At 44.0% G+C, this 13,986-nt stretch overlaps 1 protein-coding gene across 21 annotated transcripts in view; it reads left to right on the forward strand.

The window, feature by feature from the left end:
* The first annotated feature begins 931 nt into the window (after positions 1–931).
* Positions 932–13,986, forward strand: part of LOC125772116 (nuclear hormone receptor FTZ-F1) — a 100,999-nt gene continuing 87,944 nt past the window's right edge. For 2 of the 21 annotated variants that reach the window (XM_049443492.1, XM_049443514.1), the window contains exons 1-3: positions 3,343–3,545; positions 6,901–7,051; positions 8,143–9,669. In XM_049443492.1, the coding sequence (XP_049299449.1) occupies positions 8,325–9,669 (1,345 nt within the window). In that variant the 5' untranslated portion in view covers positions 3,343–3,545; positions 6,901–7,051; positions 8,143–8,324. The other 19 variants (XM_049443496.1, XM_049443495.1, XM_049443499.1 and 16 more) reach the window with 19 other exon arrangements.

The following is a 13,986-nucleotide window of genomic DNA, read 5'->3' on the forward strand; positions in this document are numbered from 1 at the left end:
GAGTGAAAAGAAACACATTGCAACAAATTTGCATGAAAATATATCACATTTATAAATTTTGCTAAATTGCTCAAAAATGAGAAAAATTTTACATTTTCTCAAACAGGGTAAGGAACTTTGTTCCTCGAATAACTTCCGGCACGGACATCTGAGAGCATGGCCGTCTAAGAAGAAAATGTAGCCATTGGTGCCATCTATCGACCACAGGTTAAAGATTGGCGATCCGTTGGATACCGACCGAGTGATATGCAAAACTTGCTGCAAAAATGAGGAAAATTTTACATTTTCTCAAACAGGGTATGGAACATTGTTCCTCGAATAACTTCTGGCACGGACATCTGAGGGGATGGCCGTCCAAGAAGAAAATGTAGCCATTGGTGCCATCTAGCGATCACAGGTTAAAGATTGACGATCCGTTGGGTACCGACCGAGTTATATGCAAAACATGGTGCAAAAATGAGCCTTAGTTAATTTTCATTTTTTTGGATTTTTTGATTTTTTTATTATTTTTCACTCTTTTTTTTATTTAAAGCATTACTTGAGTGAAAAGAAACACATTGCAACCAATTGGCATTAAAATAAATCAATTTAATTTTTTTGCAAAATTTCCCAAAAAAACGTAAGGGGTAAGCCTTATGAAATTTTCGAGTTGAAAATTTTTTTAATTTTTTTTTCTGATTTTTTATTATTTTTTTAATTTAAAGCATTATTTGAGTGAAAAAAAACTTATTGCAACAAATTTGCATTAAAATAAATCAATTTATAAAATTTTGCTAAATTGCTCAATAAAAAGTTCGCAAGCGCGACAATTGCTAAGCGTTTAGTGACGGGGTGACAGTGAACAACATTCGGGAGCAAGATCAAGAATATGTGTGTCAGTATGTTTCGGTGGAGCAGCCTACTCTTTTTCGCGTCGCGATTGGCTCATTCTTTCACTCTCGCTATTACACGTTTTCTCCCTCTCACTTTCCTGCTAGCGTTCATCCCCTTTGTCGAATAATCAACCAACCCGTTTAAACACTACAAACAAAGGAAGCATTACACAAGTGGTGTGGTCCAGTATTCAAACCCCGATTACCACTACCAAAAAACAGGGAACCAGATCGTGCGGGGAAATGAAAGTCAGATAGACATGTTTTCGCGGCTGGAACGTGTAAAGTACAATAAAAATATATCCCCGCTTTCCACGGGGAACAAATGTGTAGCCAGGCGCCATCAAATCGGGTCGCGAAATGGTGCCCTTCTCTTCGTATTCCTCTACCTACCTTACACTTCTTATTTTATTCTGCAGTAAATTCGTGCTCCCATTCTAGCTACCGTCGAAGTCGAAGTTTGCTTTGATATAAGGGACGGTGCTGCCGATTTTCGATGTGCGTGTTCGTTACCATTGAAAGGTCCATTCTTCTACCCTTGCTCACTTGCTCCACGGACAGTGTTGAACACATCATTTCGCCTACTGTAGACGCACTTACACAAATGTAATAAAGTACGATAATTCTTCCCCTGCCTAACCTGCTCCACGTTATGTGTGTGCAACTCAAAAAAGCTTGTTTTTGCAATTTGCTAATTTCTTCCCTGTGTGTGCGATTCTTGCCTTTGCTCCCGTTTCTATTCCTGGTGTCTTCTTCATGATGGTGGTCTTACTGTTTGCCGAAATATTTCATCTAAAACATACTACTCCAACACACACACACAGTGTGTGTGTATGCGTGAGGGAGAGTTTTGCTTTATTTCCGTTATCGCTCGATTAACACCAACCCCAGGGTGGGTTTGGGGTGTGCATTTCAAATGTTGGTCAAATGCAGTTTGCCAGCGTTTATCGCAATGTGTCAATTCGAGTTTTGGGGCTGCGCGCTGATTAGAAAGAGGATTACAGCTGCGCAAAGTCAGCCCGAGGACACAGGGGAATGATAAAAAACGCAAAAAATAGCTGCATGAGTCATTCAATTTGGGGAGTCGTCTAAACGTAAGACGCATAATTGATCAACAATTCATGTAAGAATCATCCCCTCCAGCAAATTATGATCACAGTAAGCAGTGAGGTGTACCTTTGCTGCTCAAAAAGGAACGAAAAGGAAAGGAATCTATGCAAAAAATTCCCCTTTACCTAATTTTCAAACTTTGGCGAACGTTTTTTTTTTCATTCAACCCCAATCTCATTCCGTTACACCCTTCCCATTACCAACACAGCGATAAATCCTTCCTTTATTCAAATGTTCTTAGCGTTTTGCGTTTCGCCGCCATCAAAGCCACCTTAGTTTTCCTCGTGCGTTCAACGTGCTAGTGTGAGTACCGGTAGACATACAATGGGGGAAGGGGTTGCACAGGAGCGCTATGCGTAACATGCACCAACACAAAGGCAACACGTGTCGTGTGAGTCTTTTGATAGCTGCGTGGAACAAAAAGAGACAACCCTTGCGGGAAGGGTGAGTGAGATATCTTTTGTGCAACGCACACGATACGCAAGTGTGTGAGCGCGCGTTTTGTTGCGTTTTAGGTTGTTTTTTTGTTGTTTTACTAGTATAGTTTTTTTTTGAATGCGACACATTCGCTTCCCGTTTCGCATTTAGCGTGCGTTTGAGAGTAGACGGCGGACGATTCGCAATGTATGCGTGGAGTCTACAGTGATGAACACGTGGTCCGAATGTAGAATAAAACAATAAAATAGTTTAATTAAAATTTTACAAAAATAACAAGGATATGTCGCCTCAATTACTAGATGCTTTAGACAGAGGTAAACTTTGTTGTGAAAAAGAAATTTTCATCTCGCTTTAACAATGGTTTCTACTGTTTTTGTACATCATATTTAATTGTTTGTTGATTTTTTTACACTTCAATTGGCCATTAATACGATTACTAATTTGAAGTTCTACTAATGTGTTCAGGCGTATGTCTAAACCATGTTGAAAACTAATTGCTACAGGCATAAATATATTTATTTAGGAGTAATAGAAAATTCCAACAATTTATTTAGGTCATTAAAAAATTCTTGTGTAATAATTGTTTCCAAAGTCTAATGATACACCTTCAAAGAACACTAAAATGCTGTTCAAAATGGCATCTAGCGGTTGTTGTTTTATGGTTTGGCTTTTTTTTCGACCATCACTGTACGATGATGCGAAATCTCCCTTGCGAAACAGTATGAGAAACCAACCGGCACGGTTTGCGAGTATGGGTTGGCCGGCAAACTGTGTGGCGATCTTTGTGCACGGCCTCTCCATCCCTTCTCCGCCAAAACCACGGTTCTTCTGGACCGCATCAAGGGCACCGGCGAGGAAATGTTGCGGAAATGGCGGGGAGAGGTAACCGGTAGTTTGCGCGTTCTAAAAAATATCTAAATATTTTAGAATCCATCGTCAGTATGTGTCAGTGCGCGACCGTGAAACAGACGTACCTTTTTCCGTGCGGGGCCTGTTTTTTTTTGTAATGGTCGTGGCGCGGTGGGATAAATAATTAGCGCTTGCTTAGAATGCGTTCGCGAAAGTGAGAATATGTGCGTACGTGTGTGGGTACATGTGTGTTGTGAGCGGAAGGAAAGCACAAAGGTATTGAAAAAAAAAAAACCGAAAACAACACATCAACAGAGCAACACGTATTCGGAACAAAAGAGAGCGAAAGTTCGGCTAACTAGATCGACGAAAGAAAAAGTTATGCATCATCTCACGTTGCTCTAGGCGCCCCGTAAACCCTGACCACCGCAGGGTTGCGCGGGTTTCGATTTTGTTTTCACTTGGTCGGTAAGGTGTGATGCAAATTTTGAGGCGAAAAAAGCCAAAAAGCAACAGCTTCCGCAGTGTTCTTTGATTTTTTTTAGTGAGATTTGTGCTTTTATTTATCACGTTGACATTTATTTTTGATCGGTGACATTTTGCTTCCTTGGCGATGACGAACCAAAAAGCGAGAACAAAGCTGCGAAATTACATCCCATCCATTAACACTTGCAGCAAAGTTCCTATGTTTAGACGTGGATTTTGCTGTTTTGAGTCCTAGTGTCGTCAGTCAGACAGTGGGTACTGTGTAGAATTCGGTTTAATGGAGGTTTTTGCTTGTACAGTGAGTAGTGAGAAGCTGTGAAATATCCGATTTTGCTCCTCCTCACTAGGTCCATCTGGGACACTGTCCCAGCTTCTTCTCTGTCAACAAAAAAACGGCGGAACAAGTAGGCGCAGCAACAGGCGACACCGGGAAGAAGATTTGGCACAAAAACGTGGGACCTTCTCGCAATCATGAAAACTGAAACACAATCAAGACGAGAGAAGAAAAAAAATAACCACCGCACAAACACACACACACACAACCCCTCAGTGGATCTTTGAGAAACCACACGACGTATGCTACACAATTCAACACTTCCTTCTGTTTGTGGCGCGACTATTTGTGTGGCGAGTGTACGCATACTATGATGCGAATGTGCTACGCTTGTGTACGTGCATGGTTGAAGGGGTGGTGCGTTCAGAGATGCGGAAATCGGCACCCCATTGCTCATTGCTGCACCGCTCCTCACCACTCTACCCACGGGGCGGTAAACCCCAACGTTGTTTATATTATGGGAGGTCCCCACTCTTGCCCTTTTGCTCGCGGCTTCTTCCTCGTGCCTAGCTACAACACATTCAAGTGTGAAGTTCAATAACGAATGCGTAATATATGGTGTCGGGCGGTGTTGGTTGTGTTGGCTGTACGCTGTTACACACCACACAGAGGAAATACTTCCTTATGTCGCACAGATGGTGGTGATGCTGTGGATGATGAATGAGAGCCAATCGCTGGTTTGTAAGAGCCAGAAAGCCAGAAGAGTTTAATTCAGCAGAATAATGATTAGAATTGCGTGTTTTGTTTGTGAATGTAACGTTTGCTGCCTTTCTAATTCGACCGCTGACATGTTGTGAAGTAAATTAGCAACCGTTCCGTTGCATAGCTGTGTGTGAGTTCGCGACAGTGCAATCACGACACAGTGCATGCGATCGAATTCAACATCGCAGCCATCCCTAAAATGCAGGGAGAGAAGAAAGTGAAGTTGCGATGAGAATAGAATGATCTCCCCAATGGGAGATACATTCTCGCGTCAGTGCATGGGAAAGGATCTGGTTTTTTTGTTGTGTTGTTTTTCCTCCATTACCCAAATACTAACAAAACGCGATGCCAACAAATCGTAGCAGCCCGCGCTACAGTGAAAATGCAAGTGTTTGTGAGCATGATTACGACACATACGAGTGGTGCGAGAGAATGCGAAATATGCTCCTGGCCTAAAGACCTACATATTCCCCGTGGGTTGCTAGAAGTGGTGATCCCGAAACCCGAACCGTCCCCGTGTGTGTATGTAAATCGCAATACGGCAGCGTACTGAGAGTCGCCGCTGCTCTGCTGTTTGCTGCTGCTCCACCATAAATGAGTGTGTGCAAGTGAGAAAGGGACGGGATAGAAAGGTGTTCCCCCAAAAAGGGGGGGAAAGATAAGTGTGTATGTGGGCGCACGCGCTAAACGTTCTTTTGCAGTTTCGGTGGAGACGTTTCGTTGGGGGTTGGTTTTTTTTTGCTTCCTCGGTACGAAAATATGTTTTCTTTTTGCTTTGCCCACCGTCTGCTACATAACATCCTGCAGATTCAATCCAACTCCTGGAAGATTTGTGTGCCGTTCGGTTTCAAGCTGACTTGGGATTGGATTACGTATTGGCGCGTGTACACGTGCATGTGTGCGTGTGTGTGTGTGCGTTTGCTAGTAGCATGTGCTTTTTCGTTGGTGTTGTTGCTGCCATTGGCAATGTCCCCAACATTGCCCCCAAAAACTGTGTGTACGTGGAAAGAAAAAGGCAGGACAAGGCCTTCGCCTTCGCGGCGTTTTGTTTCGTGTTTTCCTTTCGGCTTTTTCCCGAGGTTATCCTGCCACTGGTTCCAGGGGCTGCCACAAGACAGAATACAGCGCCAGACGAATTTGTACCGTTTCTGTTGGTGGTGGTGCTTTGCGTGCCCGCAGCCCGGGTGTGAGTGGTCGAGCGTGGTAAATGGAAGAACATTACAGGCTTTTAAATGTTCCTCCGAAACTAAGGTGCAAAGAGAAGACAACAACAAAAAAAAACCGATAGCGAAAGTGTTTACTAAAACGCGGTGCATGTTGTGCAATTGCTCAATGAGATAAATTGTGTCGTATTTACATGCAGGAGCTTATTTACTTTTTAAAATACCTTTCGCGCTTATTTTTCGCGGTGCGGTATTCGTTGTTTTGCATACAGTCTAATATCCTCGTCAAAGGCGATCGAAGTAGGCACGTCCGGGTGTAACGCGTGTTACACGCGGGTGTAAATAAAAGTGACAGATTTTGACAAGTGAGATAAAAATGCTGTTTTGTACGCGGTTTTGTTACCGTTTATCAGTTCCGCTTTTATCATAAATACACGCAGGCGCGTGCATGTGTTTGTGTGCGGGAGTGCGTAGCTGAGAGAGTGGCCGTTATATTTATCGGCGACAGTGCTTAGATTTCCCACGCACCTACGGTAGCATGCGATGCTTAGTGTAGGTCACTATTTCAATGTGTCATAACGAGTGTATGTGCGAGATGTGCCAGAAGTACCAACAGCGTGAGTCTGGAGTGAGACGAAATCAGTGAGAATATTTTATCGTGCGTCGTTGTTGTTTTTTTATCAGTGACCGACAAATGTTTCGATGGTGTACCTTTTTTCTAATGGTATACTGAAGAGCTTCGTACGCTGTGTGTTAGTGGCAGAGTAAAGAATACCACATGATTTGTGCTATAATGGAGAGGTTGCAAAAGTATTACACCGTCCATCCAATGTGAGAAAATGAAGATCTTTTCGAAAGTGTTCCAGTATTTGCGTTGAAATTTGATTTCGTATCGTGTAGTGAAATGAAATAAATAATATTTTTTTTTAAATGCTTATTTTTGTAGTTCCTCAATTATGTGTAGTCGAAAACAAAGCAAAAGAGTACTGTTCGAATAAGTGTAGTGAAAACAAATAATGCAACAATGTGCTACAAGTAGTATGTCGTTCTTATTCTAAGTGGAAATGCTTTTCAGCAGTGAAAAATCCATCAAAATGGTATGCATTTACTTGCTAAGTAAAGGTGTTTTGGGTTGCACCCATTTCAATGCTTTAGCTACCTTACACGGCACGTGTTAAGCATTCGTTCCCAGTTACATTTACAGTGACGGTTACTATTCGTGTGAGAGTGAGAGCGAGAGAGAGAGTGGACGCGCGTTACGCCTGTGTAACGCATTGAATCGTTACACCTGTCACAATATGTTTTGTTGTTGTTGTTCGTACTTTTCAACCCTTGCTTTCTGGTGCAGTAATACAGTATGGTGGTGTGGTGCAACATTGCATCCAGGAGGAGGCGTTGATCGCCTTCGACCTTGAACTATATACTTGCGCAGTATCGTGTGCCACGTCCTTCGTCCCATTACCATCGTAGGATGCAATCGTATGTGCGTACACGCGGATGTGTGTGTGTGCGTTCTGTGGTGCAGTAAAGTGCACATCACTACACCGGGTGTGCAACTGCACCTGACCGTGGCCCAATTGGGCCAAAGGATTGGTAGTCCTGTTCCACACAGCATCCGGCAGAAGCTGGCGAACGAGTGTGCAACTCACAATAGGGGAGTGTGTGCGTTCGTAATGTGGTATAGTGTCGTCGCCGCGATCTAGTTCTGGTTCCGTTTTCTAGGTCCCCAGTTGTAACGAGGCTTCCCCCCGGGTTTGAAGTGTGCGTGTACTGAAAGTGGCCATCCGATGGTTGTGTAAATTTGGTCCCACACAGTAGAAGAGCAGTGAGCAAAGGAAGCACAAACGAGCAGCAGTGGCCTCGGTATGTCCTGGTTGTGGATTTAGTTACACTGTGTTCAATGTAAATGGGTGGAGGACGGTGTGCATGGAAAAAACGAATGCAACGGGGATGCTAGGTGCGGGGAGCTCGGAATCTGTTTGTGGCAGTATGGTGTACGAGATTCGAGCACGAGTGTCCTAATTATTGCCTCAAATTCGCCAATTTTCCCAGGTGTGTTGCGCATTCTAACGCGAAGTGCAGTCAAGGGCAGTTGATACGAAATTGGCTTTTAGAGGAAATGTTAGTGCTTCAAGTGATTTTATCAGAGTGCATGTAATACTAATTCTCATTGCTTATTCCGTTAAAGTCCTAGTCGTGGTTTTAGCTGCTCCTGCGGGAAGTAAGAAGTGTACAAAAGCGTTTGACGGTATCCTAAAAGTGTATATAAAGTGTTTGGTTGTGTAAAAGAAAACGAAAAAAAAGGAAAATTAAACAAATTAATATTAGAAGAAGAAAAAAAACCAACAAACCAGTCAACCTTTGTGAAACATGCACGAGGAAGCCTCCTCAACGGCTAGTTCGTCTTCACCGAAAACGACTTCGAACATCGTGTATGCAAACGGTGGTGGTATGTTGCTTTCCACCTCACCCACACCCGGTCCGGGAGTGGCTTCCTCCTCGTCGTCATCGTCCACTTCGTCTGCATCGTCCTCTACGTCCGTAACGTCCGCGACCAACCTGTACGATGTAGTGGTACAGCAGGATTTGCTTCTTCCGAACAGTCATCACAGTGCGACCTTCCACGGTCATCAGCACCTGCAACAGCAGCAGCAACAGCAGCAACAGCAACAGCAGCTACACCATCAACAACATTCCCAGCAAACGTTACAGCACGTAACGTCCAATTTGACAACAGTGGCTACCAAAATCATCGTCACCGGTACGGCGGGTGGTATGCATCATGCTATGCAGCAGCAACAGCTCCATCTGCAGCACGATCATCACCATCAGCCACAGCACCATGGCCATCACAACCACATGCACCAGCACCATCAACAGACGCATCATCAGGTACATCATGTACAGACGCAGCAGCAGCAGCAACAACACCATCAGCCAAGTTCCTCTACGAACGTGATCGTAACTGGTGCGAATCACGGTTCATCCCTGCTCGTGCAGGCTAGTTCGAGCGGTGTTTCAGACCTGCTGCTCGGTCAAGACCCCATCACCACCACGTCGACGACAGCGGCCACGGCAGCCACACTGCTTGCACTTACACCCGACGACGTGGTGGAGTCGGTAATTGATGGTCGCGTTGTAACAGCCACTGAGGAGGATACGCTTCTCAGCACTCTTGCCGGGGCTGCTACCTCCTGCACGGCCGACGGTGTGGTAGATGAGGTGGAAGATCATGTCGTCACGATGGTTACTGCCGATGGTACGCTGCTCGGCTGTGGCGATCCGCTGCAGACGACGCATCCACACCATCAGCAGCAGCCCAGCTCTTCGTCCAGTATTACGATCGTTTCGGAGGAGTCCATACTACCGCTGGCCGTGGCCCCGGCATCCTGCGTGCTGGCGGTAGCGACACGATCACCAGCTTCGTCCACGTCTTGCTCCTCCACTTCGGCACCAGCGTCATCGTCATCGTCCTCGTCCGGTGCGTCAACGGTTCCTCTATCCTCGTGCTCGATCGGTAGTTCCTCCAACACCACCACGACGGCCGTTGCGGTTGCGTCCGTCGGGAGTAGCGGAGGGCATACCGGATCAAGCTCCGGTGCCGGCGTCGTTATATCCGCCATGTCGGTAAATAACGACGCGGCGCACCTAACCGAGGCGATCGAGATCAAGATCCCGGAGGAGGACGGTGGAAGTTATGCCGAGGATTCAGACGGTAAGTGGAAAAAGCTTCTTTCATTTCATTTTCCTTAAATGTAAAAATTATTTACACTAAATGAACCTTACTATAGCCTCGTCTCAGTATCGATTGCGAATGCGACTGCCAACAGTAATAGGTAATAGACATATTTTCATATAAATAATATCGTTTTTGAACTTTTCACATTTGTGTTATCATCTGTAAGCTAATTCTAAGTAGGTAATACTTTGGAAAATAAAATCGTTTTTTTTAAATTGTTTTAAAATGTCACATTATTAACTGGTGGTTAAATCTACTGTACTGTCAAAATCTACTGAATTGTTCTTCTTCGTTATGACTAGTGTATACTGACATTCAGTAACGCAGTTTGTAACGATGCATTAATCTAAACAGTAACGTGTTTGTTCAAAATGTTGAAGTTTTAATTTAAATCCTATGGATATATCAAGTAAATAGCGATTAAAATACAAAATGTTTTGTTTTCATACATTATAAAGTCAGAGTAACGCTTTATGAGTGGAATCTTTTTGTCATGTAACTGAATTTCACATAGAAGCGTTTATGTCCGTATGTTTGCAGTAGTAGAGCAATAGCATCGATAAACGTCTGCTATTCCTCTCCGGGAGTCGAATGGGCTTTTGGGAAGATTTGATTTACTTCTTGCACTAAACTTCTCTTGCTCAATACTTTTACTTAAAAATGTGCTTGCCTTTGTGTAGGTAATTTTCACATCCGTCCATGCAAGCCATGGTAGCTAAGGAAGGAACATAAAACGTACCACACATAAGTAACAACCGATTCGAGAGAGTACATTGCGTCAAACAAGGACGCAGACGAAAATTAAAATCAATTCAGGGTGGCAATAGCTCGGTTGGTGCCATAGTTTTAGTAGCTTTTTGGTTGAAAAATCCACTCATAGCAACCGAAATCCAGCCATATTTATTGTGATTAAACTTCCGGTCAGTGGCAGAATTGGTTCGGTATCCATAAATAGAACGCTCCAGCGTTCCGTCCAGCCCCGGGGGCTTGCTGAATATGTTTCGTCCAGTGTAGTGATCGAATCGTACATATGCACACTATGTAATCACCCAGGTGCTCACTTACACCCTTCGCGCGGACTCAGATCGATACGAGCCGCGGAAAAGCAATTCCTGTCATTCCTCGTCCATTTGGAAGGTTCGTGTAGGAGAGAACGGAGGGAAACAATGGGGAGTAGTTGTGCCATGCCCTAGCGAGAGCAAACAAACCTTGCCCTAGTGGCAGTGTGCCCAAAACCCTAACCTCAATACTAACGTTGAACTTGACACTTTCCGCGCACCATACGGTCCTTGAGGGTGGAAGTTTTGCTCCTGACCTCCGGATTTGTTCTGTGTTGTGCCTACTGTTGCTAGTGTTGGTGTATGTGTCGGAACCTTACCTCACAAACACGAGCACACATCGCGACTATTACTAAATGGCTTTCCGTAGTTGTACGGCACGAATGTATGGCTGCCATGGAAATGGTCCTGCGTGGAAAGCATCTACCGGTATGTGTATAATGGTAGAGATGGTGTCTCGCTCACACCCACTGCTGCGCCGATGGAAAATGTGGAAAAGACGATTGAATTTTCCCTCAATTCGATACGAATTGGCCGTTCGGTACGGGACCAGATTGTGTCTCTTTGTTGCTAACCGAAACTGGCGAAAGTAGGTCAGCGACGTTTCCGCCCTGTATCGTTTCCTGTGCGATACTTCCTCTGACGGCTGGTCCACGTGGAGGGATGAATTTTGCTATCGGTTGAAGCTATCCTTTCGCTGCTCCGAATTTTTCACGTTGACCTAGTAGAAGGTTTGTGCGTCAGAGCTTTCGATGCCTTGGTATTTCACCGAGTGATTGACCCTCTGATGTACTTTTGAGACCAATTAATCCAATAAATTTTATTTGTACATTGTTTGCTTGAGTTATGGAAAATTTAAATAAAATTATTTTAATATCAGTGTTGTATTAAAATTACTTGTATTACTAGACACTAATTACTGCTAACATATGAGAAATTCATCCGCGAAAACTAAGAGCGTATTACTCATGTAACGCATTTTTGACAGCCTACATGGTAGTGCGCGTTAGCTGTAACGCTTCGCACCAGCCACATCCATACGCTGTCAACAGCCTTCATGTTGAGGAAGTAAATAACCCTCAAACCGCGTGCCCTAGACCCGTGCGCACAAAAGGGCACTTACTTGACCTTAACCAATATCCTTGTTCGGGCGCGTTGGCAGTTTTTCTTTCAGTTATCCTTCACCGTTAGTGACCCGAAAATGTGTGCCTGCATGTGTATGGGTGCCGTCTGCCTGGAGTATCCAGAGCCAGGATTACAACTGGTGCGCATGTCAGATGAAAGCACTAAATCTACTACAATGTCGCCTAGTGTTAGTGAGCAAACAGGCAACCAAACGTGTACAAATAAACCGTCCGACTATACTAGGCGAGCGCGATAAAAGCGACCTAACACAAGGACCTTTTTGTATGTGGGGAAGGGTGCCCATCATAATCCCCTTATCAGATGCCGGTGAAGTTGAGGTTCTTCTCTCAACATTTGACTATTTATTTCTCTCTCGAGAGAGAGAGCTCGCTCTGTTAACACAACAGACTCCGCCTATTTGATGCGCGCGTGGCACTAATCAGTTTGTGCGAGGGCGGATGATGCAATCAGGGAGTGTGTGCGTCCTCCACCTGCTCGTGACCTACTTTTTGTATCACAAATGCAATCGTGTCTCGATTTCCGGCCCACACCGACCATGGAAGGGATGTGATGAGATGTGGCTGTTGTTTTTTTGGGGGAGCGGCAAGGTAAAGAAAATAAGCTGCTCAGTTCACGTTCCGTTTTGGGGGAAAATCTCATTTTTGTTGGTAACGTCAAGGTAACGCCGAGACAAGGATTCACAAACGGAATGTAATCATTCAGCGCAGCGTTCGGTGCATGATGGTGCAAAATTCATTTCCCGCTCAGTGACCCCATTTTGCAGTGGGTTTAACTAAAGGGGCTCGTAGTAGTCGTCCCCATGCAGACCGGGTAATTGGTTTTCAATTTAAATGTCCGATCGCGAACGATGGTACAAATGAGGTTAAAATCAGAAACGGGAAAATATGAACGATTAGGTTGAATGGTATGTTGGGTGGTACGTAGTATCAAGGGCTTCAAATTCAATAATGTAGCAGCAACCTGTTGATTGTGCAATGATTGATAACGGACACGTTTTATGGTTCTGTTCTACTACGTACAGTCGATAGTTGATGGAATAGCAGCTGTTCATAGTGCGCAGGACTCTATAAGACGGCCCAATTATGGTTCAAATCTCGACTGGATTATGTTCTTCAGCGGCTTTACTCTTCAAGTCGCAGGTAGTCTCAACTTCTAGAAAATCTTATTAAAAATGTCTATTATTGAAAGCTTTTAAAACATAATAAAAACTTTCGAAATTTTGTTAAAACTTTGATCATAATTTTTAATAAACTATTGAATGAAGAAATAGTACAATTAATTAGGATAATATTAGTTTCATGGATTTATCATAATGAATTTTACTCTCGTAAATTTTGTACATAATACATGTCTGATGTAAATAATATGTCTGCAAAAAATAAATAAAAAGGAATGGGTAAAAATGAATATTCTGGATCTTTATCGATTTATTGTAAATAGCATCGTTCCACTTCCTGCCATAATGCTCTGTTAATTACTACGAAAAAGAATTTCGTTTCCTTTCGACACACTGTTACACTGGGGATCACGTGCCGGTTTTTGTTTTATAGTCGGGCCCCGGTTCCTCCCGGGAGTCGCAAACCTTTCCCCCCCACGGCGATCAGGTCTTCCGACCACAGGTCTCTTTGTTCAATCGAGCGAACCACTTCCTTGTTTCGCATGTTTGACCGTACGCAAGCAATGGCTAGAATTCACTTTCGTCGAGGCAGTTCTCAAGAACCGGAACCGGTTTTTACCCCCTTTTTCATACGAGTAGCGACAGGGTTGCAGGAGTACGCGATCCGCTATGCTGGTTTGGGGGACGACGTGGTTTGGTGTGGTGTGGGGAGTGAGAAAGGAGAATCTTCTATATCTTCTTCTTTTGTTTCTTCCATGCTTGAGGTTTTTTTCTGTTTTCTCAGAAGGAACATCTAAAACCTATTCTTTTGCCATCGTAAGCCGAGTGTAAGTGGTATGAAACTGTGAGGTAACACACACACAAACACGTTGGAAGGAATACCTCGTAAGAACATCGCATCAATAAACGAAGTTATATGAACTTGTGTTAACTTCCGGCAGGCAACGACGAAACTCTGGGTGTAGGAAACAT

The sequence above is a fragment of the Anopheles funestus genome, chromosome 3RL (assembly GCF_943734845.2).
Source record: "Anopheles funestus chromosome 3RL, idAnoFuneDA-416_04, whole genome shotgun sequence".
Lineage (NCBI taxonomy): Eukaryota > Metazoa > Arthropoda > Insecta > Diptera > Culicidae > Anopheles > Anopheles funestus.